We start from the raw sequence: 27,963 nt of genomic DNA on the forward strand, positions 1-27,963 counted from the left end.
AAATAGGAGTTTTAATGTAAAAAAACGTAAAAAACGTAACGTAAAACGTAAAAAAAAAAAGAAAAAGAAAAAAAGAAAGAAAAAATATTGGCAAAAATCCTATCAGACTGTCAGGTTACAACCCAGCATGTGTCAGCTCTGGTCCAATCACATGCTTTTTCATCTGAGAGGTGGAGCATTCCATAATCAATAAAAGGTGGAGCCCCAGCACTTGGCATTCAGTAAGGTTTATCATCAGAGCTCGTTACAGACAACTCAGAGAAAACCTCTACACTGTCAACATGGTCGACTGGACAGATGCTGAGCGCAGTGCCATCGTGAGCCTGTGGGGAAAAATCAACGTGGATGAAATCGGACCCCAGGCTCTGGCCAGGTAACCCGTCCTTTCATATCAGGTCACCATAGTGATTATTATTATAAGCAATAATACTCTGGTAGTAATGCTCTTCAGTGTAGGGCAAACCCACCAAATTTCTTTTCATCCGCCTTTTAGAGTGACATTAATGTGTGACGTAATTCATCTGTCAGTCCTATCAGCCAGTGTAAGCATTAGTTTAGGGTCTTGAATGGGTGTGAGGCGTAATGCTTTTCTGAAATCATAGCCTAATTGATTTGTTTACATTGTTGGTTGCTCTGCTGCTTTTACCCACCCAAATTTGTCATCATCTGTCGCTATTGTCCCGTTGGCCTTGGAGGGGGAGTTTTATGTTGTTTTATTTTTATGGATTGTGTCAATTCAGGCTTCTCATCGTGTACCCCTGGACTCAGAGGCACTTCGCCTTGTTTGGCAATCTGTCCAGCCCCTCCGCCATCATGGGCAACGCTAAGGTGTCCACACATGGAAAGACAGTGATGGGAGGGTTGGATAGAGCTGTGAAGAACTTGGACGACATCAAGAATACCTACAAAGCACTGAGTGTGATGCACTCTGAGAAGCTGCATGTGGATCCTGATAACTTCAGGGTAGGTAACCATCCCAGACACAAAGTCACTATTCCTTCATGGATAACTAAATTGTGTCTGTAGTGAATGTGTGGTGACATTCCAGTTTAAATTCAGTTTTCTTCAGTAGTCCCATAGGAACCTGAAGTTTGTGTTGTGGTATTTGTAAAATATCCTTCAAAAAGTTATTATTGGATAGTTAGGCCTATTTGCTGTGAATCTTCTTTGTGAAAATGTTGAATATGTTGAGCTGCAGTGGTGAGTATATCAGCACAGTTTTGTAACCCTCATTGTCCTCATTTCAGCTTCTTGGTGACGTTGCCACCGTGTGCGTGGCAGCCAAGTTTGGCCCCTCTGTCTTCACCCCCGACGTCCAGGATGCCTGGCAGAAGTTCCTGTCTGTGGTCGTCTCCGCTCTGGGCAGACAGTACCACTAAGGCCCCGGAGACACATTTGACAAGGATGTGCAGCAGATCTGATAAATGCCATTGTAGCTGTTGCCACACTAATTAATAAAACCTCCAGTGAACTGCATCTTTGTGAACTTTTTTTCTCTAACAACACCCTATAGACTATTCATTAATAAGAAATATACTGGTCACCACAATGCAGATAAATCAATTAGGCTGTAATTTAAGAGAAACATGACTTTGTGCTGATTTTTTCTCGCAGGAGAAAATCCTCATACGTCCGTTTTATTCTTGGTATTCATGTTCTGAAGATTTTTATGAAGTAGACTATTTTCAGCAGACAGGGTAAATTAAATTCAGGTGGGTTTGCCACACTTACATCCCAGCTTTGCCTGTGTGTGTAGTCAGGTCTAATCATGAAATTAAGTAATACGCAATGATCATATGTCTATGAAACCAAACAAGAATTAATAAAGTCACTATTTTGTATGCTAAAAACCGACATGATTAACATATGTCTGGTGATACCTTGACAGCTGTAACGCCTTGTTACAACTGTCCCGAATACTTTCATCTTATGTTTTAAAGGACTCCTATACAATGTCAGATGTTCATTTTAAAGATGGCCAAAGTTTCAAATAATGAGGTAAACAGATGTAAAAGTAATCTACCTAAAAAAAAGGGATTCAGGAGTCAGACCTCTCTGGTTTCTAACTTTTTTTTTTTTTTAACTTGTGGCTTTTGTGAAAAGTTATTGGGTAATATGGACAAAAGTGGTACACAGGGTTATGAATAACTGCTTGATTGATTGCTATAAAGAGACACATCCAACACACACACACACACACACACAAATACCTACATAGCTGAGCTAATACGTATGTATGGGAGAGCTAGAGTACATGATGACGTCACCCACTGCAGACAGACACAATACACACCCATTATAATCTCAAAAATTATAAAAGATATAAAAGAAAATTATTGTAGGCCCAAATTGTGCTGACCCGTTTAAAGTTTGAATAGAGTTGATGAAAGAGTTATGAGAGTTTAAAAAAAAGGCATGGTTTGAACATTTTGTCCATAGACTCCCATCATAAAAAAGGTTAAATAAAGCTTAATAATCCTAAAAGTATAAAATATATATATATATAAAAAAAGCTGAATAAGACTAATAATGTGCTAAGTAAGCTGAACATTTTAAAGGTTGAATGAAGTTTCTGGCTGAAAGTAAGAGTTGAAAAATCGGTTGAATCAGCTTTAAATTGCTGCATGAATGGATTTAATATGGACAAAAAAAAAAAAAAAAAAAAAAAACATCTTTAAACTTAGATTGTGCAAACCCTAAAAAAAAAAATAGTATCACTTAGAGAAATACAAGCATGCCATTCCAGAATAAGCTGAATGTTTTGAGTTTGAATGAAATCAGTAGCTGAAATGGTTCAAAAGTTATAAGGGAGTAAAAAATTGATGGAAGAAAAATAAAATATAGGCTAAACAAAGAAAAGGGCATAAATGTGCTTTGCTGCAGTAAGCAATCTCATAAGGAAAAACAATGTCACTGGATTAAGATTTCATACTTTTTTTTTGGCTTATACAGTTAATTTATTATTTATGGGGTACAGCAGTGCAGCTAACAACAGAAAACATGTTGAACATGACACATGAAGGAGTACAATACTGTCAGTTGCAAATTCAGCTATGAATGACAAGCAGATGTACAATTTGAATTGCATTAAAAAGCAAATATTAAGGTTTTATTTACAAGCCAGTTACAGTACCTGCATGGAAAGTGATGCATTGAATCCAAATTAGGCTAAGAGCATGTGAATGCACCGGAGGACCTGCAGACTTTTCACATTACTAATCATAGGGAAATGTTTCTAACAGAGTATAAGGGGGAAAAAAACATGCAAAAAAGTTCAAATAGGGGTAAGGGCTCCATGGAAGGGGATCTTTGGAAAAGCTGCTATTTTAAAGCCATTTTACTAGGATACAACCTGATGCTTAGATTTCCACCCTGCATCACTTGGACTTGAAGTAACCATTTCAAATGAAAGTTAGTGACATGGCCTTCCTCTCTAAACCATCCCTTCATTCCTATAGCCTGTGCAAACTTAAAAGAAATTTTTGCCACAGGCTTATTCCCTGCCTGGTTAAAAAAAAGAGCAACTTTTCCTTATCATTTCATTTTTCAAAATGATGGCTCTTTACCAGATGTCTGGACATGTACTGGCAACCATGTAAAAATGATTTTCCTTTCATTGTCAGAGTCCTGATCGTCTACCCCTGGACCCAGCGGCATTTCGGCACTTTTGGAGAATTTCCCAATGACGATACAATAATTGGTAATGCCAAGGTGATTGCCCATGGCAAGGTGGTGTTGAGGAGTCTGGACAAAGCAGTGAAGAACATGGACAACATCATGGGGGTTTACACCAGTCTGAGCCGGTATCACTGTGAAGTACTCAGAGTGGATCCCGAAAACTTCAGGGTAGGTGGCCAATATGATAAAAATAAATAAATAAATAAATAAATAAATAAATAATAATGATTTTAAAAAATTAAGGAAATTAGGTCTACCCTGCTAACACTGAGTCACTGCACTGATTATAACTTCTTAAGCGTAATGTCACAGTGAGGTCACATCTTAGGCCTGAATCAACGAGTGTCACAATCACAGGGACGTGACTGGGGCATGATGTGTTTCTGGAGTATAGTTAATTTTGCAACAGTGAATCATGAGATTTTTCACTTCCACCTTGTAATGTGTGGTGGTTAACACTATGATGTAATATTTAATGTCATGTGGTCACAAGTGCATTTACACCAGCAGCCTTTTAACCCTTAGATGCATAAATGGGTCAAAACTACCTGTTTTTTCCCAATATCTTTTAAATGAAAATATTTAATCTTTTCATGTTAAATACACTTGAAAATGTGTTACACAACTCTAACAGTATTTTAAATTATACATCATTGTTGTGCACACCAAAAAAGTTTGTTTCTAGGGCTGGGCCATATGGACAAAATCATATATTTATATATATCAAGTATTTTTGGCCAAATACATTGATATTGTTATTATGGGGATGATTGCTGGCGCTTTGACAAAATATTTACACAATGATATTTTTGATAACTAATCATCAGTAATACCTATATAATGACTAAGTGGGCAAAGGCAAATAATAGAACAGCTACAGCAGTCTGGCATGTTCAGAAAATTATACCCCTTCACTGTAATATAGCCTTTAAAACCAGTAAGGCAACACTTATGCCATATCACAATACTATAACATCCAAAATCCCAGACATGAAATTAAATTCCATATCACAATATCGATATAATATCGATATCGTGATATATTGCCTAGCCCTATGTAAAGTTTGACAAAACATTTGAAAATAGCTTAAATTATTGAAAAATATATTCAATCTACTACAAGTCATTTTTGATCCACTGATGGAAGAGAGTAGGCATCAATCACTTATGCATCTAAGGGTTAATATGAATGAACAAATCTGAATTGGAGACAGTATGAATCACTATGATCAGTGTAATTCTGTTTCCTAACATTTCTGCCTCTGTCCACAGCTGTTGGCTGACTGCATCATCGTCTCCATTGGCAGCAAGAACAGCAGCGACCTTACTCCTCACGTGCAAGCGACCTGGCACAAGTTTCTGTCTGCTGTGGTGGAGGCTATGGGCAGCCAGTACAGCAATCGGGCCTGACCTGCATCCGAATCTCAGTTTGACAGAGGGAAATAAAATAAAACCATCATGGAAACCCTTTCCTGTCTATTGTAATGTCTTTTCTAATGTCTATTTTAGTTTTATGAAATATTGTCCTCTGGTTGAATTTTCCGTTTGCTAGAGAATCACATAAGATATCACTTTTTAATAGCCTTTGTAGGCCTACATCCTAATTGCAGCCTATTCATCCTAATATAATCCACAGAATTATAATTTTGGAATATTTTAGTTTTAGTCAAGGTCCAAAGCAGAATCTTCCTGTGTTTAGCCAACTGGGCAAACAGACAAATCAAGCACATGCAACATGTGGGATTACACTCAGTGGCCACTTTATTATGTCCGCCTGTGCAATCTAATGCAGTTCAGTGCAGCAGCTCTGCCATAAAGTATACCTTTTAAGAACGTTTATGATGTTCAGTTTTTGTTGACATTGTAGAGAATGTATTTAATTCCATGTTTATTATTGACGTTGTAGTTTGCAGAGGTCTTGTACCGGACTACATTATATTGAGAGGTGTTTGTAATTTTTTGTCCTCCCCATTTACATACATGAGAGGGGACAGAATAGTGGAAACACCCCTCAATAAAATGCAGTCCAGTACAACAGCAGCAGTAACTATGAGCTCAATGCCAAACACAGAATTGAATGAACACCTCTATTACTGTGACAAAAAGAAAACCTGAGCATGATAGGCATCAGAAAAGTAAACTTTATGGCACAACAGTTGTATTGATTTGTATTAGATTGTACAGGTAGACCTGATAAAGTGGCCACTGAATGTATAATCCAACAAGTTAAAGAAGGTGATAGGCAAGTAATCTAGGCCTGACGGATCCCTGCATGGGCACATTGGGCACGTGCCTGCCCAGGGTCCTGGCAGCCAATCAGGGTCCTTGGCCGTTCTTTGCCAAGAGTGTATTTTTTATTTTATTTTATTTTATTTTTTATTTTATTAAATCTTTTCATTAAATCATGAAAATAAATGTGGACCCCCATTAAACACCAATCCCTCATAATTTACGTGTTTTTTGTACAAAAAAATGTTTTAGCAAAAATGTTTCTCAGTCAAGCCAAGGTCCCGCGTCAATCACGTGGTGGGTCACGTCATTTGACCTGGATAGACAATTTACTTCGTTAACGTTAGACATGAGTTTGACATCATGGAGAAGCCACGACACGGGTACGCAAAATGCATTGTGAATACACTGAATACACTTGTGTCTGACTTTCAAGATGTAAACCACGCTCCTCTGAACTAGCTTGTCTGATAGCTTTCTCTCATTCCTACAATACAACAATAATATAATTAATAACAATAATAATATATAATATAATAACATATTATTGTGGGTTGAATTGAGTGTGTGAAATTAGTTATACAGGGCCCTCGGCGTTCGTGCCCAGGGTCTGAGTTTGTGTTAATCCGTCTACGAGGCCCACCTATGTGTATTGTGGAGAGGGTTTAGAAGGTGGCATTTCACAAATATAATCCATTGAATTTAGACATGCACGTTGAATTAAAAGCTTGCTCTGCGATTACAGTTGTAATTCACTTAAAATAAGAATAGTCTACTGTTAACATGCCAACATTAGGTCCAGCTGTTTGTGTCCAGTCACCATCCACGCCTCCCCTCCACTTTTCTGTCAAGCATGTCATCTCTCTTTCACTTTAAATTAATACATGAAGTAGACCTATGCATTATGTACTATTTAATAATCTATTTACATATGCATGGGACAGAAAACTTGTCCCGTCTGTTTGTGTGATGGTGTCAGCGATTAGTGGAGTACAAACAAAGCATGGTGTATTATCATATCTACTCCTGATGCCTTATAGTCATGCTAGTTAACCTGTATGCTTAAAGTTAATGGTGCTTTGTTGTTGTATAAAATTAAAAAGTCACACTTGTGATGCGTTTTCTCAATACCTCCATATTTGTGCCACCTACTCAAAAGTCATTATAAAAGTTAATATAACTGCTGTGATGACTCTAGTGGCCTTATAAAGATATTTGAGTAATCCCAAATACAGTGTGCATTTTAATTTGTTAATTAACCAAGAGAGAATTCTGTTTCACGACATTGTTACCCTCCTTCCTTTGGAGGCGGAACCACATCGCGACCGTCGCCGTTCCCTGCGTACAATTTTCGTTGTGACACAAAACAATGGCAGTGCCATGGCGGAGGGGATGGCTCATGGATGGCTAGCGTTCAGAGTACAGCTTTGAGTCACACAATAATCTCCCGACGGTCGCGGTTACCTAATTAGTTTGTGTGACAGGTTGTTATACAAGTGCTGAGGCCCCTTTAAGGGATAGTATAGTGCGCTAGGTGGTGCACAGTGGCTGGGCAGTCTGGAGAGTGTGTCGGAAAAGCTGGCGACCGGGGGTCAAGCGGGTTGGAAAGGTAGCTGCAGATGAGAACAAATAAGGTGTGTGCCCTTAGAGCTATTATCAGAAAACAAATGCAGGATCTCCTCAAGACTCCAGCCCGGTTTATGTGTGTTACTTGGCCACTTGCTGCATAAAGATAGGGGAGTTAGCCCCGAAGTTTGCTACTAACTTCGGCCCTGGAGCAGATTTATAAGTCTCCCCTGTACCTCTCCCCCTGTGCGTGCCGACTACGGTCTGGGCGCGGAAGCAGAAAGGGTTAACAAGATGCTAAAGCGAGCTAGTTAAATGTCCGCAGCCACAGACAGCGACTTTACCGCGTTGCTACGTAACGCTAGCTAGAATGCTATCATGATGTTCAACCCTGAGTTAGCTGAGGATCGAAAACCAATGTACAGACACTCACAGAGCACCTTGTACAAAAACGGCGACAACACCAGGCCCATCAGCGTGATTCTGGTCAGCTCCGGCAGCCGCGGGAACAAGCTGCTGTTTCGGTACCCTTTCCAAAGAGTGGCAGAGTGCACCTCGTCCCTCGCAGGTAGGTGCAGCTTTAGCATCTCTCCTACGAAGCACTGAGACACTCAAAGTCCATCACAGTTGGTTTAAGGTTGGTTGAGTGCCTTGCCTAATGGCTCTTAGGTGCAGGGGTGCGACTGCCCATTTGCTAAGGCATATGCAACACCAAATTAGATTTTTTGACAAGCCACAGAATGTAGTCAGATACTGCCATATCCATGTTCATCCATCTATCCATCCACTTTAGATAGCTATGGTTAACCAGAGCCTCTGAGAGAACTAATATATTTGTTTTTCTTTTCTGTCCACAAGCAAAACAGCGAAGTCCTTACGCTCTGAACACAGCTGGAGATGTTCTTGAAGATCAGGATGGTGATTCGAGGTACTGTTGGTCTTCATCTCATCTTGACAAGTTCAAACACTCAATCATGAGCTGACTTCTTCAAGAGGTGGCTTGACACTGCCTTGTAGTGGTTAAAGACGGCTTCATTTCAGTATATCTGCATTATGTTCTGCTTAGCATGTGAGCTGGGGTGTATTCAGCGCAGACGGACCGGTACGTAACGTCAATCTAACAGAAATGATAAAGTTCTGAACAACCTGTTGCATTACACAAGCGTTGCAAGTATGGAAGCCGAGAGGGCCATTCTCCTCACAATTGTAGCCGAAGAACTGTCTGAGCAGGACATTACTTTAAATGGATCATTAACTATAGGGGTACTGCAATACATTCAATGTCCACTATGAAAAAAAACAAAACAGTTATTGTTAAACATTGTTTCTAAAATTTGTACCATAGGCCTACACAAATGAGTTTTAAGTTGAATAAAAGTTGCCATATTATTGAGAAAAACAATAAACTATCTCTGATTTATCGTCATACTTACCACATACATGTGCTTTTACCTCTTCAAATCATGGGCAACATTTTAAACAGAGGCTGCACTAATATAGCGACTTGGAAGCCATAATGGAACACTAGCGTTTTAAATCACAGAGGCTTAAATACAGACTGATGCTGATTGGATAACACCTGTGACACGCCCACAAAATGGAAGAAAACTACCTCCGAGGCACGTTGCTCTCTGTTACAAAACGTTACAACCAAACACACCATTCAATGAGACAACGTCACACAACGTTACGTATCGTAACGTCGTTGAATACACCCCTACTCTCTTTCATTATGTTTTTCCTCCACCTTGCTTTTGATTTGACACTTTGACCAACAATCTGAATGTTTTTCGCAAAGGAATTTAGGCGCTTATACCCAATTAGATCTCTGCGACTCACTCTTAAAATTGAAAGGAAAAAAAAATAATGATGTCAACTTAATGTGGGGTGTTACAGTGAACCAATGTGGTGATTGTCCGCTCTTATCACCTCATCGTACCTTACAGCTGTCCCTTGTCATAGCACTAGCCACTGGTTAGGTATCAATATAAGTTATTTCAGCAGGTAAAATGAACACGCCTTTAAATAATTGCCACATCTCTTGGAGATGTTTTTTCCTCTTCATGATCGGCTCAACAGAGTGCCTCAGTCATACTCTCAGAATGGACGACTTGTGATAATCCTTTGGATGTGACAGGCAAGTTTCAGGGATGTGCATCATTTTTTTTTTCCTGGATGAGTGTAAGTTGATCTTCACATACAGATTCACATCAATCAAATATTGGCCATATTGTTTCAAAATTGTTCTGTTGTCCAGTTTGAAATAGCATGAGTCTGTTGGCAAATGTGTTTGCTCATGCTTCACTGTCTCTAACCGTTACAGTTGAAATAGAGAGATAGATAGATAGATAGATAGATAGGTATACTTTATTGATCCCAAACTGGGAAATTCACACGTTACAGCATCATCATCAATAAAAAAACATAAAATAAAATTAAAATTAAGAAGTATATACAATAGAGACTCAATATACTAAATATATACACTAAGACAGTATGTAATTATGTAAATGAAATATTTGTCTTGCCTATTTAACAGTCTGTGGGAAATACAAGTGTTGTGACATGGAAATTGAAATTGGAAATTTACAGAAACAGCTAAGAAGTACGTGGCACCTCACTTGCACATCCAAACACTTAATAAAGGAGCTACAGCAGGGAAAATAAGTATTGAACACGCTGGTTTCTTGGCTTTCCTTTTCTTCATGTATTCAATACTTTTTCCTGGTGTCATTCCACTTTATTAGACATAACTTAATTTATGGACTTATTTCTTTGGATTTCTTTATATGTGTGGATTACTTGGGTTGTCACCGACGACATCTGATGAAAAGTTCATGTCAATAGTCCCATTAGAAATATATTTACTGAGAAAAATGTTGATGTGTTCAATACTTATTTTCCCTGCTGTATAGGTAAAGAAAACTGGATAAAAAACACAACCGCAATTAGAAAAAACAAAATACTTTAAGATCCAGACCTCAAACACATAAGTAAACCTGGAAAAAAATGTTTAAGGCCTTTGTTCAAACCTGAGAAGACTTTTGCTCTCAATTTAAAAATCCTAAATGTCTCTGAATGAGAATGGCATGAGACACTGCAGCTTCAGCCACAGTGAGCTGATTCATAGTCATCATCATTTGGAGTGTTCCATATGGGTGTTTGTGGCACAGCAACTGTAATAAATAAATAAATAAATAAACAAACAAATAAGTTACAACATGCAGCTAATTGCATGGAAGTGCAATGCAATGCAACTCTATTTTGCTTCCTTGTTGTATGATCTATGTGAAACCTTCTGCTTGTGCTTTTCAATCTCTGGACAACAAATGTAGTGCTGCAGGTTGGAAAAACTGCATTTAGTAGGGGGGTATTTCCATGTAGATCAAAGAATATGTGTGTTTTTATGATAATTGTACAGTGATTTCAGTGTGCACAAGGGCATTTAATGGTAATGTGCAGGACTTAGTGAAAATAGTTTTTAGGACCATGGTGGTGGTCTCTATTTTGGATATTTCAGTGCTGTAGTTTGTAGTAAGGAGGGTTTGATTGGTTCTTAGGGCCTGTGTTTTTGTTTAAGCTTTAAACCTTGTGGGGGAGGATTGCAGTAAAGTAGACTTGTATCGCTAGCTCATTTCTTCAAACCTTATGGCTACATTCAGACAGCCTATAAAAAGTGGTATAGATCTGATTTTTTCCCTCAAATGCCAATGTGAATGGGGAAAAACAACATTTTTTTCCCCCTCTGAGCATGCTCACATCTCTGTATGAGCATCATTATTCACCCGTTGTCAGCTGTGGTGGACAAAACCAAAACATATAGGATAGCAGCAACAATGACAGGGAGACAGGAGGTGGCAAATCGACCAGATATATAGGAAGATACTTAAGTCAAAGGCCTTTTGTGCCTCGTTGCCTTCAGCCTGAACAGCTGACGGACTGCCATCACACCTCTGTTACCACAGCAAACAATTATTTTGGGCCATTGTGGAGATGTGTGCATACTGATGTCAGATACCGGTCACATACAAAGACGAATGTGAATCGTCCAGGCAAAAAAATCAGATATGGCTGTGATTTGATTTAGTACAAAGGCCTGGCATCTACATAAAGTTTTGTCCCAAAAAACTGATTCGATCACATCTTGTGTGTCATCAAGTAGCACAAAGGTAGTACAACAGTTTCATTAGTCTTGAAGGGAGTATACAGTACTCTGTTCTGTGAAAGTCAAAAGGAAATACAACAATGTAATATAATAGGCTTTGAAATAAACACTGACCTCCTTTGTTTCATTCTCAGAAATAAAACAAACAAACAAACAAAAAAACAAAACAAAACAAACTTTGACGTTTCACATCATAGTTACTATTTTCCTGTCTATATTATAATGAAGAGTTCTGGGTACTTTGTTTTTTTACATGTCAGATTGTTCAGTTTCTGTCATTCTTATGAGCAAAGAAAGTTTTTGGTCTCTTGCATCACGCATCGGTGGGATGTCAGGTGCAGTGTGGATTCAGACCCTGTGCAAAATGCAAATCGTTAGAGGTCTGATGCAAAACATTACTGAATCTTCACAGAACAGTATTATCCATGACCTGTCACCAGGCCATATGTCAATTTAGGTAATGCATGACCAGGAGAAAATATCTTGCTGATTAAACCAAAGGCATGTCAAACTCTACTACAGCCCAGTATTAAAGATGTCTAGTGTTTGGACTTACACACGACGCTGTTTTGTTTTATAGTGATCCTCTGATTTTACACCTGCGATAGGTTTTCCACTTGATGGGTTCAGATGAGTTTTAAAAGCATCCCAGGTCTTTACTGCAGTGCTGAATGTTTACTCTACAGATAATACTGCAACTGATATTCCTTTTTGACATATATGATATAATGACACTGGCATAATAAAATTGAAATGTTTTATGCAGCATAAGAAATGAAGTGACCCATGACCCATGATTTATAAGAGTATGTGTGAGCAGAGTTTTTGGTTTTGGTTTGGCACAGTAAACAGAAATGAAACCAGCAGTTATAGTAAGAGGAACAGATGTTGTCTTTTAATGCTCAGTGCCACTCCTTGCCATTTCAAAAGTCAATTTGTCTAGTTATGGTATATGATGAATGCTACTTTTTGTAGTGTTTTTTTTTTTTTTGTGTGTGTGTGTGTGTGTTCATTTGATTCGACAGATTTGCTTATATAATACACAGCAGGACATAGCCATGAAAAATGCCAGAAAAGCTTCTTGAGTAGTAGCTAACTTTGCATTTACAGTTTAATTATATTCACCAAATACAGAAAAAACAAAAGATAGGTATGAACTTAATATTTGCGGGTAGTCAAAATTGCCTTTCTGTGGAAATTACCCAGTTTGCACAATTGAGAAGTACTTAGCTGACTGCTGTTGACTATTAAATTAATTTATGGCATAATTAAGAAGAAATTCCACTGGAAAACAATTCAAATGTATTTTTTTCCTGTGAAAGATTAAATCAATACACAAAAAGGATGTCTCATGCACAGCCACTTGCTTTCTTCAGGTGCTGGTCAAGCGCAGGAAATACAAATACGATCAAGTCAATAAATCTTACCGCACACCAACAAAACTCTAGACCCACTTGATCAATATGCTGCTGTTGTACTGGATTGTAATTTGCATCTAAGTTAGTATGTATTTAATGCAGATTTCTGGGAAACTGCTGCAAGTAATTAGAATAACTTATTGACCTACTCAATAATAAGACTTTACGTAGATGTTGTTTTTGAATACAGTTCTATTTATGCCAATGGTCACATGACTTATTTTACATACCACATGTGTGATCAGTCTCCTAATGAGCAAGCCTGATGAAGAAATACATGAAACACCTTGCTTGCCATGTCTTTTACTTGCAAAACCTGTTTTAAATAAATAGTATTTTGATTAAGTAGGTCATGAGCATGATTCAATCAGTATGTTTGACCTGAAACAAAATTCTGATGTGGTGGTATCAGGAGACTGAATTTATTTTAATGTTAACATCTCTGAACCAGAAAATCCAACCATATTCTAGGTTTGCCATATCTATACAGACCTACTAAAGTTAACTAGGAATGTACAGTAATTCTGAGAGTACTGAAAAAAAAAAAAAAAAAATCCAAGTTAGAGTCTTAATTTGAGCTTTCACAAACTGCAATATTTACTACCTTGAGCCACCTTGACTTTTTTTCCTCTTCTTTTTACAGCTGTACTGTCTGTTTTACTAAGAGATTTCATGTCTGGGGTCTCAGCACCAGATAAATTATGGCAAAGTCATATCGGAGCTAGAGGAATAATTAGGTTGTGTAGCCTATGTATGTAGACAGCTCCAGAAAGTGCAGAAAGTGAGGCTTGAGGTGACATCAAGTTTTTGGGCCTGTTCCCACCTGGTGTTAAAATGTGTCTTTGGTGATCCGAACACAAGTGGACAGCTGTGAATCCGTCCATACACACCTGGCATTATCAAGCATCTCCACATGTGTCTTGCCTGCTCAATTGTGGTAGGATCTCACTTTCCCACTCTATATGCAAATAAACACGTATCATTTCAGAGAAATGAAATTCCCACTTCGCTAGTCCTCCTTCAACACAATAAATAAAGATAAAATGGAATTTAACAGGCAGCAGGTATTAAACAAAAGGAGACATCCTGTCTCGCTCCAGCCTCATTTTAATGCGCTCTCAATTACTGAAGACCAGTTTCACATCTGTTTCAGGCTCAACCTGATCACATTCAGGCTGATTATTTAATTAACCCAGCAGGTTTGAGAGGGTCGGGTTCTTGGCTGAGGTGAATAAATCAATCTGTAACGTGTCTGTGGAGTTCCTGTAGTTACTCTGGAGCATCTAGGGTTAAAAAGAATGTCTTTAATCATGCCGGCGTACAAAACTTAAGAAATGCAGCTACCTCCAAATTTTGTGTGGAAGAAAAACCCAGCATATTGTCGATTATATATTTTAGAGACCCCCCAAAATTTCTTGCATCATGTTTTTAAGGCCGCTTATGTCTTATTAAGGGCATCTGAACTCCTGGCTCCCCTGTAGTTCCCACCCTGCAGGTAGACAGTTTGTGTTTTTATTTAACCAGCTGCTTTAAAGACGACCTGCACTTCAGTTTGCTTCTGATCCATCAGCTGACAGTTCAGCTGCGCCGGGCAGAGTCAGGTAAGATATTTTTTGATTGGAAAAGTGAGGATCTGGCTGGAATCGGGGGTGTTGAGCTGGATAAGACAGAGGGTGTTAGGTTAGTAGGCGGTCCTTCAGTGTGTTCTGGGACACATGTCTGTTTACACCTCTAATGCGATGTGGACACAAGCATCCCAGGCCACCTCTGAATGCATCCTGAGAGCCAGTCACTTGGGACGCATTGAGGACGCATTACTGCTGTTTACACCTGAATTTAGAGGTGTCTTCTTGTGATTGGATTTCTCAGGACAGATGTTAATACCAGGTGGGAACAGGGCCTTTGTGTTGGTGCTCTTGTTTGTGAGAGACCTGTTTGTACAAAAATCTAAACTGAGGTCATAGCAGCTTGTAAATAGACCTTCGCTTTAAGGCACAATAAGGTAGAATTTAAGCCAAATTAGGCCTGTGCAGGCTAGACTGGTGATTTGCCTGAAAAGCATGATCAACGTGTATTAACTAGCATTACAAGATGCATTAACTAGCACTACATTACAGTAGCATATGCTAGTTCGCTTTGTTTTGATGTCCTTTTTATGCATTCAGTCCAACTGTATGTTGCATTTTCCCTTTTGTTTGCTTTTTTCTTCTTTTTTATGGCCCAATTCCCATTTCAGAGAACAAACTCCACTAACTGACGAACAGTTGGTAGCAGGGTAAGACCAAATCATTCTAAACCACCTTTCCTATGTTTAGATCACTCTTGTCTTTTTTTTACCCTCCTCTGTCCTATTTTGTGCCCTCTATGGATCCCCCAACCCTAATTTCAGAGAATCCTTGTACTGTACCTGTAGCAGATCCAGTCAATCAGCGGTTTGGGTTAAATCAGCCTTTCAGTTTTGCTTTGTTCCATACTGTATGCCTTGCCATGTGAAAATTCAGCAGCTCCAAACTACAATTGAAGTTTTAATTCACATTACCCGACTGTATTAGTTGTAGCATGTAGAACTTACATGACAAAACTAAGTGAAAATCAAGTGTAATTTACAATGAAGCACTTAATTCACTTGTCAAGGGAAGCATCCTTGGCGGGGTAAGTCTAGAGTGTATTTACTTTTCCTTTGTAAGTTAACACTTTAATTTTTATCCCTATGATCTGGCTTGCAGCATGAGCTACTTGAGTAAAACAAGCATGAGTCTGTCACATTCCTTTTACAGAGACTTCACTTTTTCTGCAAGGGGGCCTCTTCATCCTTTCTCCTCTCCAATAGCCTCACAACTTTTGAAAAAAATACTAAATAAATAAATAAAAAAACTGATCAGTGAATCGCTTTACAGGCAGAGCTATTTGATTAACTCACCCTTAGATGGATAAAATGTTAAGAATGTAATCAAACGGTTTAACACTTTAAATTTTCTCACTTGTCCCAACGTTTTCTGTGCTCTCCCCTCTCTCGTCACCCTCCACAGTTCATTAAGGACTTATTTTCCTCCTTTCCTCAAGGTTCTCCGACATCATCCTCGCCACTATTCTCGCCACCAAGTCGGATATGTGTGGAAAGAAGTTTGAGCTGAAGATAGACAATGTGCGGTTTGTGGGCCACCCTACCCTCCTCCAGCACCCTCACATCATCCAGGTAGAGAATAAAATGTCCAAAGTCACTGCAGAGACATCAAGTCTGAGTTGATTTTGCACTGAAGAGGCGGAGGTAGTCTGTAATCAGTAAGAAAATCAATGTGTCAGAGCCTCTTGTCCCATCTAGAGGATGAAAAGTGCATCAGTGGATTCAAAATAATTCTATTCAGCATTACTCTTGTAAGGAACACAGCAAAACAAATTAAATGTATTGACTGGACATGAAGAACAATGACTGCATAAAAATCTGGATAGGATTGCTTGGTGTGTGTTAGCCAATAGCTGCCATTATTTATCTCACTGTGCACTAGTATGTCATTGAATACGGCCCATGAAATACCAAAGGACACCATCCTGAGGTTAGAACAAGCAAATCAATAATATTGAAGTGAAATCTGCACATTACAGTCCAGAGATGGTTGAGTTTGATGAGGCCAAATGATCACTTTTCATCACTCATCTAAGTTTATGGAAACTCTAAGGCTCTGCACACTAGTTTGCTGATGTCAGAAAGCGCCCCCTACAGACAAAAGAGCAGACAAAAGCCCATTCTGTGAATTTTCTGCAGTTTTATACAGGCCTCTTATCTACACTAAGATCAACAATTAATTTATATTAAAAAACAACAATAAAGAAATAAATAAAACCAAACTTAATCTTTATGTTTTTATGAAACTGTAGTTTCTTTTGTTTTCTTTTTTCTTTTCTTTTGTTTTGTTTTGTTTTCTTCCCACTAGATTAAATGTGAATATGAATATGTTGTCTCATCATTTCTTGCCAGTGTTGTTAATATTCAGATTTTTTATATTTACTCAGGAATGACATATTTTTTTATGTTCATATCTGATTTATGTTCATGAACAATTTTTTTTTTTTAATTTGGCATCTGCTGTATCTTCCACATAATTGTAAATGCTATGAATTTGCATTATAATGTGTGAGAACCATTATCTTATTTTCCTTGTTCCTTGTCATATGCATCTTATAGTAATTTTACTTTTCTTTCTTTCTGTGCAGGTTTCTAAAACAGATCCTTCTCCTAAAAGAGAAATGCCCACAATGATCTTGTTTAGTGTGGTGTTCGCCCTGAGGGTAAGGAACTATATTTTTATTTATTTATTTATTTATTTATTTTAGTCAGTGTGTTGTTTGACTTAATGTATTTAGTGCATAAGAGCTTAGAAAGAGCCTTTGTGTTCTCTCAGTTGCTGTCACTTGTCACCCTCACCCTACAGCCCAATACATTATTTTATTTTATTTTTCATAATAGCATATTTGAATAAGTCAGCTGAGTCTGGGTGGGAGCGTGTGTTCTTTGAAAGGGAGGGGTGTGTTCAGCGATAATATTCTGATGTCTCATCTATCTGGCAGTTAAGAGAGGGGCATGGGCAGAGCAGTGTGCTTAATCATGCTGCCCAACATGGCAGTGCCCACCCTGGCCCACGCAAAGCAGACTGCTGAGTCACTCTTACCCAGTACATCCAGCACAACTGAGAAGGGGCGGAAAGTGCTTAGTCATGTTCTGGCACTGAAATCTGCCCAGCAACCATGGCATGTGCACCCTGGTTCCTTTCCAAAGCATGACTGTGCTACACTGCAGCCATTTTTATGTGACAATTTTTATTCATATTGTTAGTTTTTAAGTAGAAAATAATCATCCATAGTTGGTAAATTAATTGCACTGCATCAATTTCAAATAATAATGAATCTTCAGAATTATAGGACCATGTGTAATTTTGCATAATTCTACTTGTTATTCACACACATTGGATTTATTTGTTTTTTACATGCAATACAAATGTGTTATTTTTGCCCAGTCTAAAATTTGTATTTGTATTTGTGCAGACTGGAGCCTGAACAGTCCTGGAGTTGTATAAATTGACTGTAAAGCTCAATGAGCTTTGAGCTACGTTCGATTGTTGTGTGATGATGTTGGCCACAGTATTTCACTGATGTCAGACCATTTTTTGAAATTTCCATTTTTTGAAACTTTACATTCACAAACTAGAGATCTAGGCCGTTCAGAGGATGTATGGTTTTCCTCAGTATGTTGTCAACAAGGGAGAGGAATCTCCAAAACAGAATGCATACCATCCAGTTGCCAAATAACAAAAGTTTTTGACGGGTGTTGGTGCCTCAAAGTGGTATTTTGGAGGGATTTTTGACCATTTTAATTAATCCTCGAGTGGTCAGGTACGACTAAATTTTGCACTAAGTCTGTGTAACAAATGGTATCAATCCAAAAAGTTGCTGCAACAACTTTTGACGCAAAATTGAGCATGGCCATCCATTATATGCTTTAATCGTGATATATATATATATATATATTTTTTTTTTTAAACAAACAACAACAACAAAAAAAAATAGGTGCCCATCCAAAACACAATGTTTATGACGGATTTATGAGTATAATAACTTGACATACACTGCTAAGCTGAATCTAAATGGATCCTCAGGTTCCCTGCTTTCAGATGAGGTAGACCTCTTGTATTTGGCATCTTCTGCTGACCTCAGCACTCCCTGCCCCCAACTGAAATGGGTCCAAGAAAGGCGTTAAAAACAATTCCATCCTTCGCTGCCCCCTACAGGCCAACGCCGACCCCTCTGTCATCAGCTGCATGCACAACCTGTCGCGCCGCATCGCCATAGCCCTGCAGCATGAGGAGCGGCGCTGCCAGTATCTGACCAGAGAGGCCAAGCTGATGCTGGCTGTCCAGGATGAGATAACCACCATGACTGAGAGTGAGCTACAGACTAATCTCTTCTCAAAATCTACAGCCCCCTCCAACTCCCACTGTCATACAATAAGCCTTTCTCGGATATTTTTTAACATTATTGTAGCTTATTTAATAAATAAAGTCCATCTTCATCCATCACTGTTATCATGTAGTATCACATTCAGTGTTAAAATAAAAAATATACATTTATTGTACAGTAATATTGGGTCTTACGATAGTAATATTCTGTAAATGTATTTTGGGAATATTTTGACTGTGTTTTCTGTTGTTCTGATATCAGCTGACGGAAGCCCCCAGTCCCCATTCAGACAAATTCTTCCAAAATGCAAGCTGGCAAGGGACCTGAAGGAGGCATATGACAGGTCTGTGATTAAACACTCTTTAAATCCTTGTCATTGGTATGCTTGCTGTATGTTTAGCCAAACAGCTGACTCTGAAGTTGGCATTTTGTTTCAGCTTGTGTACGACAGGTGTGGTGCGACTGCATATTAACAACTGGCTGGAGGTGAGCTTCTGTTTACCTCACAAGATCCATCGGACTGGGGGAAACCACATCCCCCCGGAGGCACTAGAGCGCAGCCTGAAGGCTATAAGGTGTGTGGTGGGTTTGTACTCTGAGCCTAATCCAGTTTAGATATCTCAGTCATGAGATTTTCTTTGACTGGCAACATAGCAGAAGATTCACAGGGTTTGAGGCAAGCAGCTGTTTAAGTGTCTGGGGAAGTTTTCTGTGGGCCATACTGCCCCCTAATGTTAACTTAGCATACTTACATCAGTTTTTTCCTCCCCAACTTTTCCTTACTCTTGTTTTTATGTAAGACTGAGATGTTTCTTTGGCTTGAGACTAGGCTAGTAGCCTGTTTAAAATGGAGTGAGTTGATTTTTTTCTCTACGGAATCACCAAGAAACTATCAAACTTTGGCATCCTCTGACAAGAGGCATATCATGGACTAATGTGTATTTCTTTTTTATTTATTTATCTTTAGCCGACCATTAGAAAATTAACTTTATTGGAATTTCCTCTATGTAATCTAAAGCCTAAAATATACTGTAGGTTTGTGAAGTTGTTACAAAATGAGATCAATTACCATTCTTTCTTTTTCTCTGCTATTAGATTTTTAACTGGTCGTATATTTCTTTCTGTGTCAAGTATGGACTCAGAGATGCAAGTGTTGTAGATATTTATGCAGCTTCATAAATTGAGATGTTTAGTGTCATGCTGTGCAATAAAGTAATGGTAAAATATGAAAGTGGGTAAATTCTGAATGATTAGTGTAGCCTACATTATACTGTCTGGATTAATATGCAGCCTGTAATCACTACAGCTGTGGGGAGAGAATGACCATGAGTGGACTGATCAGAGCCATCACTTCACTCTAAAACTGACTCTTGACTCCTGACTTTTATTGAGGATGTTTGCATGAAGTCTGAGGAGGAAATCCATTGATTCGGGGGCTGTTTTGGTGTGTTGTGCCCTCCAGGCCTTATCATGCCCTGCTGCTGTTGGACAGCGAGAAGGCTCTGCTCAGTCAGCTCCCTCTGGACTGCTCCCCTGCTATGGTGCGCCTCATCAAAACCTGCTCAGCGGTGAAAAACCTGCAGCAGCTCGCCCAGGACGCTGACCTGGCACTGCTTCAGGTACAGAATGTTTTTGTTTGTTTGCTTTTTTTATTGTGTTTGATAACAGATGACAAATTCAGTTAGATTTACCATAGTTTACAATGTATAGTGAATCAGTGCTACTTAAGACAAAGGGTTGATTGAGGGTGATGATAAAGTTATTTCAGTTAACACAGTGAAATAGCTTGATGATATAGTATTTTAATGCAGAACAATCTACATATGACCACAACTGTGCATGAAACCCATCACCTTTATGCAAGCAGCACATGATTAAGAGAGACTAGAAAATGATGATCCTCTCAGCTGCATGTTGTCAATTAAATGAACGGTGTTAAAAATTTCTCAAAGTGACTGAGATCAAGTTTTGCATAATTTAAAAAAAAATCCAACAAATAGCCCACTTAAAATGACTCTGCATTAGAGGTTGCTTTATTTATAGTGTCATACTGCCATCTAGTGGGGGGTTTATTTATAGTTATCTGAGACAGTGTCCTTGAGTAGAAGCATTTAATTATTTTCTTAAGCAGCTTCATGCCTTGTAAAAACAGGCATATTTCTGACTGAATGTTATTTCACATCCATGTAGTTATTTGCAGTTTTATTTTGTCTCCTCTCAGATCTTCCAAATTGCTGCTCATCTGGTGTACTGGGGCAAAGCGATCATCATTTACCCGCTGTGCGAAAACAATGTCTACATGCTGTCTCCTCATGCCAACATCTGCCTGTGAGTGTCCCTGATGTGATTAAGTAGTCAGATTTTCCCACTTTTGCGTCTGGCCTGGATCATAAACTCAGTCTGGGCAGAGAAATGACAGAGCTAATGAATCTCTCACACGCACGCACGCGCGCACACACACACACACACACACAGCACCCTGGTCTCATTAGTCTATTCTAATTTTAAATGATGCTTTTCAAAACCTGTATATGCATTTTGAAAGAATAAGTTCAGACCACAGGCACCACTTTGCATTTTTTTTCTGCATGTGCCAGACTTAAACTGGACGTTCCCGCACAAACGTTGTGGAAAATGAATGGAAACGACCTGTTTTTATGGAAAAGGTCCGTGTCGTGGCATAATGTGCTCCGTCTCTCCCTGCGTAGGTACTCACCACTGGCTGAGCAGTTTGCCCAGCAGTTTCCCGGCCATGATCTGCCCTCGATGTTAGCCAAGTTCTCACTGCCTGTCTCACTCGCAGAGTTCAGAAACCCATTGGAGGCTCCTGTGCAAGAGGTAGGACTGCTGTGTCACAACAAATACACAGCACATAAACATACTCAATGAAGTAAGCAGAGATAATGTCACTTGTGTGCCTTTTTTTCTATACATGTGGAGTTATGGGCCATATTCTGCCTCAATTCAAGACGTTACCATTGGTTTCCAGAGAACTCTTGAAAAATTTGAATTGGAAATAGGCGGAGCTGATGATATTTTACTCCTTTTGAAGAAAAAAAAATTAAGACTGAATATGGAACTAAAAGAGGAGGGATGCCTGGCGGAGAGCTGCACTCTACCGAGTGAACTCTTCTAGTAAATTGATATTGGTAGAGCAGAACCGTCCAGGGTGTTCAGCAAATCCATCCTGATTTGTTTGTGCCCCAGTGATAAATAATAAATAGCAAAGGGACATCAGCTTTAGTCTCTGCAGCTTCTATTTTTCATGAGAACACAATCAGAGCTGTGCCTCTCTCTTTAGGCTCTATTTTGAGCAGTATGGCACCCACAATTTAAAACACATCTGACCTGGTTAGACACATCGGCATGTTCAGCTTTACTTGTTCACTATTTTGTCTGTGCTCAACTGTGATGTGGTTTTCTCCCGAGGCCCAGCTGATCCAGATGGTGGTGTGGATGCTTCAGCACCGCCTGCTGATCCAGCTACACACCTACGTCTGCTTATTGGTGCCCCCCAGTGAAGACGAGCCTGGCTTGAGGGATGAAGACCCGCCCTTGGCTGCCCGTGTAGGGGGCCGCAGTCTCAGCACACCGAGCGCTCTCAGCTTTGGTTCCCCAAGTACGTCCCCCCTCTCTCCTCTCCTCTGCTTTTAGAGGTTTAAAGGGGTTTTGAAGTAAAATATGACCTCAGTGAGACCAGCAGGAATTTTAGCAGCAGTGGCAAAATTTGTCTTCTCCCCACACAAGTCCTGCAGCCCAGACACTTCACAGAAATTTGTATTCAAGTAGTGAAGAGGTAAAATATGACAAACAAAATAATACAACTTTAATACTACAATAATAATATAGTAATACATACTACTTTGTCATTTGCTTTATTGGTTTGACAAGGAGGCCTCGTATCCTTTGTTGGATGGACATCTTGTGACATCTTTGCAGCATTATTCTCCATCATTGAGCAGTTCAAAATGCCACTAAGTGTTGGCGGTAATTTGTCTTGAAATTTCAGTGGTTGGGCAGTTTTTGTTCCAAAACAGAGTGCATGACTGGAAAGTGAGTTTTATTGTTCCCCATGATCAAAAAATCAGGGAAGGGACTATTGATTGGGCTCTATCCATGCATCCATCCATCCATCCATCCATCCATCCATCTATCCATTCTTAGCCTAATGAATTTTCACACTGGCATCTGGCACTTTTGGTATAAACCTGAATGGGCCACCACAGCGCCACCATCAGGACAACATTGGCCCTAAGCTACACACTCTATCTTTCAGATCCTGCTGGGTCAGATTTTATTGAACCTCTGGAAAATAATGCAGTTTAACACTGAAATCGAGCATCCAAGTTTCAAGCAGCAAAATCTCAGACACTACACATCAAGCACCCAAAACTAAACAACAAAATAAATAAATTATGTCGAGTTTGACTATGACGTTGTGGCAATAATCACTTCATAATAACTTCATTTGGACCACATTTTCTACAGCAAAGTTTGCAAAGCACTTCACAGTTAGGACAACCAAAAGACATATTAACAAGGTTACAAATGGAAAGACAAAAACAAAAATGACAGCGACAAAAATAAAGAAAGGTTTACCATATGGAGAAAAGTGTGATGTACCTGAAGCAACCCTCTGTGCCTTAAACGCTCTCTTCTGTCTTTCTTGTCGACTGCGGACCATCTGTGTGCTCCCTGTGTGTAGCGAGCAGCGATGACATGACCCTGACCAGTCCCAGTATGGACAACTCTAGTGCTGAGCTGCTGCCTGGGGGAGACTCTCCTCTCAACAAGAGGATGACAGAGACGCTGCTGGCCAGCCTGTCCGAGCACGAGAGGCAGGTCATCCTGAACATCCCTGCTGCACAGAGCCCTGAGGATCTGCGGATGTTTGCCAGGTGATGTAGCCTCATTTTGACAGATGCTCAGCACCATATATACAATTTGGTCATGGATGTAATGTAAGCTCTCAAGTGTCCTCTGTTTTTAAACGGTCAGCTTCACAGATGGGCTTAATGCTATTGAGACCTCGGTGACTCATTGTTCTGTATACCAGTGTTCACATGTCTTGTGCGTCTTTTGGGAAATTGAAAGTATTTGTACAAGGGTTGGGGAAAAACAACAAAAACATTAACTACCTTCATAGCATGACAGGAAAAATACAATTGGTGAAAATTGTGGTATGAGAGGTTTTTTTTGAGAGAGATTTGTTAGTTTTAAGAGATTACACAAGGGAAAATAATAAGTCTATAGGAAGATCTTCAACCAAGTAATCTGTTTCATGTTGCTACGTGCCACACAGTATTCAATAATATCATCAGTCTTAAAAGTCCCGTCTCATGGTAGATTTACACAGTTAATGATTCGGTGAGAGCCCCCCTGCTTCATACCCATTTTTCTGCCTGTTGTGTTGACTGCTCCCAGGCTGCTGCACTATTTCCGAGGACACCACCACCTGGAAGAGATTATGTACAATGAGAACATGAGGCGCTCTCAGCTCAAGACGCTGTTTGACAAGTTTCGCAGCGTCCTTGTGGTGACCAACCACGAGGACCCCATTATTTCAATCTTTCAGTCGCCCATGGAGTAGGACACGAACACGGTATTAGCTGTTACAGAGTGCCTGCTAAGAGACTTTAGTTTGAGAGTGGTGAAAATCTGGTGTAATCACAACTAATTACTATTGCTCAACAATCTGCTGCTTTTTAATAAACTGACATAGCTGTGAATGACTGTGTATAGATTTTTGAAACCTGATTTTTTTTTCCCCTTTATGAGCCAAATGTTTTGTTTGTTTACATTAATAAATTATTTTCTATTTCGTATTGTATTCGTATGTCGTGTGAAGTCATTACTCTGAACACCGGGGCAATTTGAGCAGTCAGGGATTGATTTGTTTGACTTATCTTCCCCTGTCCCAGATGTGTTGGATCATCTCCGCCGGCCACAGAGGGGCACGGTGTGTAATGATCATTCCAGACCATGAGCTACCTCTACTCAGGAATCCCAAAAGTGGGGAGAGAGAGCGAGGAAGGGAGGACTCAAAACATCAAGACAAGCTGTTTTTGCTGTGAGGGAAGCAGAGTGGTCCAAACATCTGTGAAATCAATGAGACAGTGAAAAGAGAATTTCCCAAGCATGAATTTTTATTTAAAAAATTGATTTAGAAAGTGTTAAAAGCTACTTTTTGGAACTCAGGTATTTCAACTCTTATTTCAGTTATCATTAACTTATGTTTCAGAGTAGCACCAACATTTTAACAGTATAAAAAGTGTAGTGTGAAAACAGGCATTTATACATTTAGTGTGGGCTGCATCAGGTATGACCACATTATAAATGAAAAGTGTTTTGTCTTCATTTCATAAATTTCTTGAAATGTCTAAGGATATGGCACAACATGCAAAATGGATGAGAAATTTTTAATAGTATGCCTCATGCAAATTAGATTTCATTTACAATCAGACAACCAGTTAAGGCAGTTATTCACTCCTCTCGACTATTTGGGGGGGTACAATTTTTTTTAGTACTTGTGTAAGAATCTACAGAGAATTCTGGCCAAGTGGATGGGAAATAAATATAAACTGTTGAGTCCATTTGAGGTACAGCTGGCAGAGCAGTTTCAGCTGTTTGTCATGTGGTGGCATTGTGCTGTCCTGTGTCAGACTGTACCTCTGAGAAATCCAAATTGTTCGTTTTAGACGTGGACAAAGCCTGTCTTTCTGCCTCTTTGTTCACTACACTGACACAGGGATGGCCACGGAGATAAAAACGCAGGGGCTTGGTGGCCCATTCGCCATGGGACTCTACTCCGATGCGGGACGCTGCCACCAAGTCATGGGTTTCTGGCATGCTTGTTTGGGGGTCCTTCTCCAGCCACACTTCCGGGTCTGAGGCTAGATCTCGACGGTCGAAGCAGCGGGGTATATTTAGAGCCTGGCACAGTTTTGAAGGCCCGTTGCAGAGCTCTTTGTCCTTCAGCGGCTTCGCTCCATCTCTGCGTCTGGCTGCCCGCAGCTGCCTCATGATGGGCTGACCCTGCAGGGGCTCAAGGGAGCGCAGCAGCACAGCAGCACCCTCCCCTATACAGCACAGCACACAATATGCATCAGTCAGCACGGCTCCACTCAGTCTCCTTCCTTTTGCCCTTTACCCACCGACGATGGAAAACACAAAGCCCTATACAGGTTTGATGTATTAATGGCAAACACTTTGGAGAGGCAAACACATCAAACAAAAAGGTCTTTTGAGTGCAACACATGTACCACCATCAACACGTGGGCAAAGATGGTTATCTAATGAACACAAGGAGTATTTATTTCTACCACAGCAAATCAAGAGAACATATGCTATATCACTTGATAGAAAATGTTTTAACTGTGGTGATGTTACTTTTTGATTGCAGTAGCCCCTCAGCTATTTCAGGGCACCCTTACCTTGACTGGACACATTCATACAGAGGTAGATGCCGTAGATTGGATACACATAGATTGTGCCGGGCTTCATAAACATTGCTGTGTTCCTCTCTGTGCGTTTGCCCCCCGCTGAGTGAGAGGCTTTGTCCTCCCCTCCAAGGTAGGCTTCAGTTTCCACTATTCTCCCCCGTAGCTCTGTACCATCTACATACTGGCGAACCAACACCTGGTGCAGGGACAAGGAAAAGCACTTGACTGGGCTGCTCATTTAGCATTTATATGGACTGATTTCAGGCGTTGACTGGCAGCATACAATGGGATGGGCCTACTACCAACCAGATGAAGCTTTCAGTGGAAATCAATACATTGTTGTGCACTGGGTAAATAACTGAGGTTAATTAAGGTGGGGTGATTCTGCTACCTTGCCAAGGAATGCTTTAGCCAGACTAATGCAGGGCTGGTTGAAAAAATCCTCTCCCAGCCTGTGCTGCTGATGCTTTTTGAAGTAAGGACTCAGCTGCTCCGTCTCGGCACCAGGAGCATTTTCACAGTGAAGGGACCTCAGCTTGGCAGGACAAACCTTCACATCCCCTTGGTTTTCATGGTCAACCTTCTTCATCCTTTTTCGCCCTGCCATCTCAGCACGATGCAGGCTGAAGCGGTGCGGGATCAGGGTTAACACACACCTCAAATTCACGACAACAGACAAAAGGGAGTTGGACTCTTGAGGACACAAATGAGCAAACCGGTACAAGCTCATTGGCGTAGGAAACCCACAACACTCACACCAAGGTTAGCTAACGTTATCATCAGATTAATAAAAATATATATTCGTGAGCACAGCAAAATGAAAGCTAAACGACACGTTCCTATCATGGCATACGGCTAAGACCCCCATAACAGTAAACTAAGTCCAGAAAATTACCTGTTTACTAAGTATTATCAGGCTAACTTAGACTAACCTACCTTGTGAGATTCAGGCAAAGAACAAGCTAAGTTAGCCCAGCTAGCTAAAGCTGGAGACACATAATGGCAAATGCCTCCAGTACGTTAACGGTAGTTCAAACTGTAGGCGGAACAAGTCTTCTTTTGAAAATGTATGTTTTCGCGTGTTTTATTTATTTAATTGTTTCTCATATATTTTATTCTGCCCTGTCTTTAGGAGCTAGAGGTAACAGGAAGTGAGTGAGTTTGTGTTTTGTTTTTCTTAAAGGAGCCGCGTTCCTCGTTTAATGTCAGTTTGATGAATGTTGCCATAGAAATGGAGCTGATAAGAGTCTCTCTCTCTCTCTCTCTCTCTCTCTCTCTCTCTCTCTCTCTCTCTCTCTCTCTCTCTCTCTCTCTCTCTCTCTCTCTCTCTCTCTCTCTCTCTCTCTCTCTCTCTCTCTCTGTGTGTGTGTGTGTGTGTGTGTGTGTGTGTGTGTGTGTGTGTGTGTGTTTCTCGTATTGGAAACACTTCATATGTTGAGGGGAGGAGGGCCCTGAAAGGTGCACACCGAGTCTTGACCATAAGGACCATAGGACCATCAACTCACCAAAAAAA

The 27,963-nt window shown here is 39.9% G+C and overlaps 4 protein-coding genes across 10 annotated transcripts; 3 read left to right on the top strand and 1 right to left on the bottom strand.

The window, feature by feature from the left end:
• The first annotated feature begins 219 nt into the window (after nt 1-219).
• Nucleotides 220-1,476, top strand: LOC115363816 (hemoglobin subunit beta-like). The gene is made up of 3 exons (XM_030058135.1): nt 220-373; nt 741-963; nt 1,248-1,476. The coding sequence occupies exons 1-3, from the start codon at nt 282-284 to the stop codon at nt 1,377-1,379; spliced, it is 447 nt and encodes a 148-aa protein (XP_029913995.1). The 5' UTR covers nt 220-281; the 3' UTR covers nt 1,380-1,476.
• A 2,103-nt stretch (nt 1,477-3,579) lies between these two features.
• Nucleotides 3,580-5,088, top strand: LOC115363164 (hemoglobin cathodic subunit beta-like). Its single transcript, XM_030057264.1, has 2 exons — nt 3,580-3,846; nt 4,951-5,088. Exons 1-2 carry the CDS (start codon nt 3,580-3,582, stop codon nt 5,086-5,088), a joined length of 405 nt encoding a protein of 134 aa, XP_029913124.1.
• A 1,164-nt stretch (nt 5,089-6,252) lies between these two features.
• Nucleotides 6,253-24,838, top strand: nprl3 (NPR3-like, GATOR1 complex subunit). 4 transcript variants are annotated; one of them, XM_030057862.1, is made up of 15 exons: nt 6,253-6,290; nt 7,941-8,041; nt 8,332-8,401; nt 15,293-15,331; nt 16,120-16,252; nt 17,269-17,343; nt 18,840-18,993; nt 19,270-19,351; nt 19,446-19,583; nt 20,471-20,627; nt 21,230-21,336; nt 21,717-21,846; nt 22,438-22,627; nt 23,714-23,906; nt 24,433-24,838. In XM_030057862.1, the coding sequence occupies exons 1-15, from the start codon at nt 6,271-6,273 to the stop codon at nt 24,596-24,598; spliced, it is 1,755 nt and encodes a 584-aa protein (XP_029913722.1). In that variant the 5' UTR covers nt 6,253-6,270; the 3' UTR covers nt 24,599-24,838. The 4 variants fall into 4 exon arrangements, with proteins under 4 accessions (XP_029913722.1, XP_029913720.1, XP_029913721.1 ...); XM_030057860.1 differs by lacking the exon at nt 6,253-6,290 and having other exon boundaries at nt 7,265-8,041; nt 22,444-22,627; XM_030057859.1 differs by lacking the exon at nt 6,253-6,290 and having other exon boundaries at nt 7,853-8,041.
• A 288-nt stretch (nt 24,839-25,126) lies between these two features.
• mpg (N-methylpurine DNA glycosylase) lies at nt 25,127-27,621 on the bottom strand. Of its 4 annotated transcripts, none has more exons than XM_030057868.1 (4): nt 27,387-27,621; nt 26,842-27,073; nt 26,442-26,646; nt 25,127-26,087 (listed from the first exon to the last, which is right to left on the bottom strand). In XM_030057868.1, exons 2-4 carry the CDS (start codon nt 27,055-27,057, stop codon nt 25,639-25,641), a joined length of 870 nt encoding a protein of 289 aa, XP_029913728.1. In that variant the 5' UTR covers nt 27,058-27,073; nt 27,387-27,621; the 3' UTR covers nt 25,127-25,638. The 4 variants fall into 4 exon arrangements, with proteins under 4 accessions (XP_029913728.1, XP_029913727.1, XP_029913726.1 ...); XM_030057867.1 differs by having other exon boundaries at nt 26,842-27,106; XM_030057866.1 differs by having other exon boundaries at nt 26,842-27,143.
• Nucleotides 27,622-27,963: the final 342 nt, after the last annotated feature.

This window comes from Myripristis murdjan, chromosome 8 (assembly GCF_902150065.1).
Source record: "Myripristis murdjan chromosome 8, fMyrMur1.1, whole genome shotgun sequence".
NCBI classification, from domain to species: domain Eukaryota; kingdom Metazoa; phylum Chordata; class Actinopteri; order Holocentriformes; family Holocentridae; genus Myripristis; species Myripristis murdjan.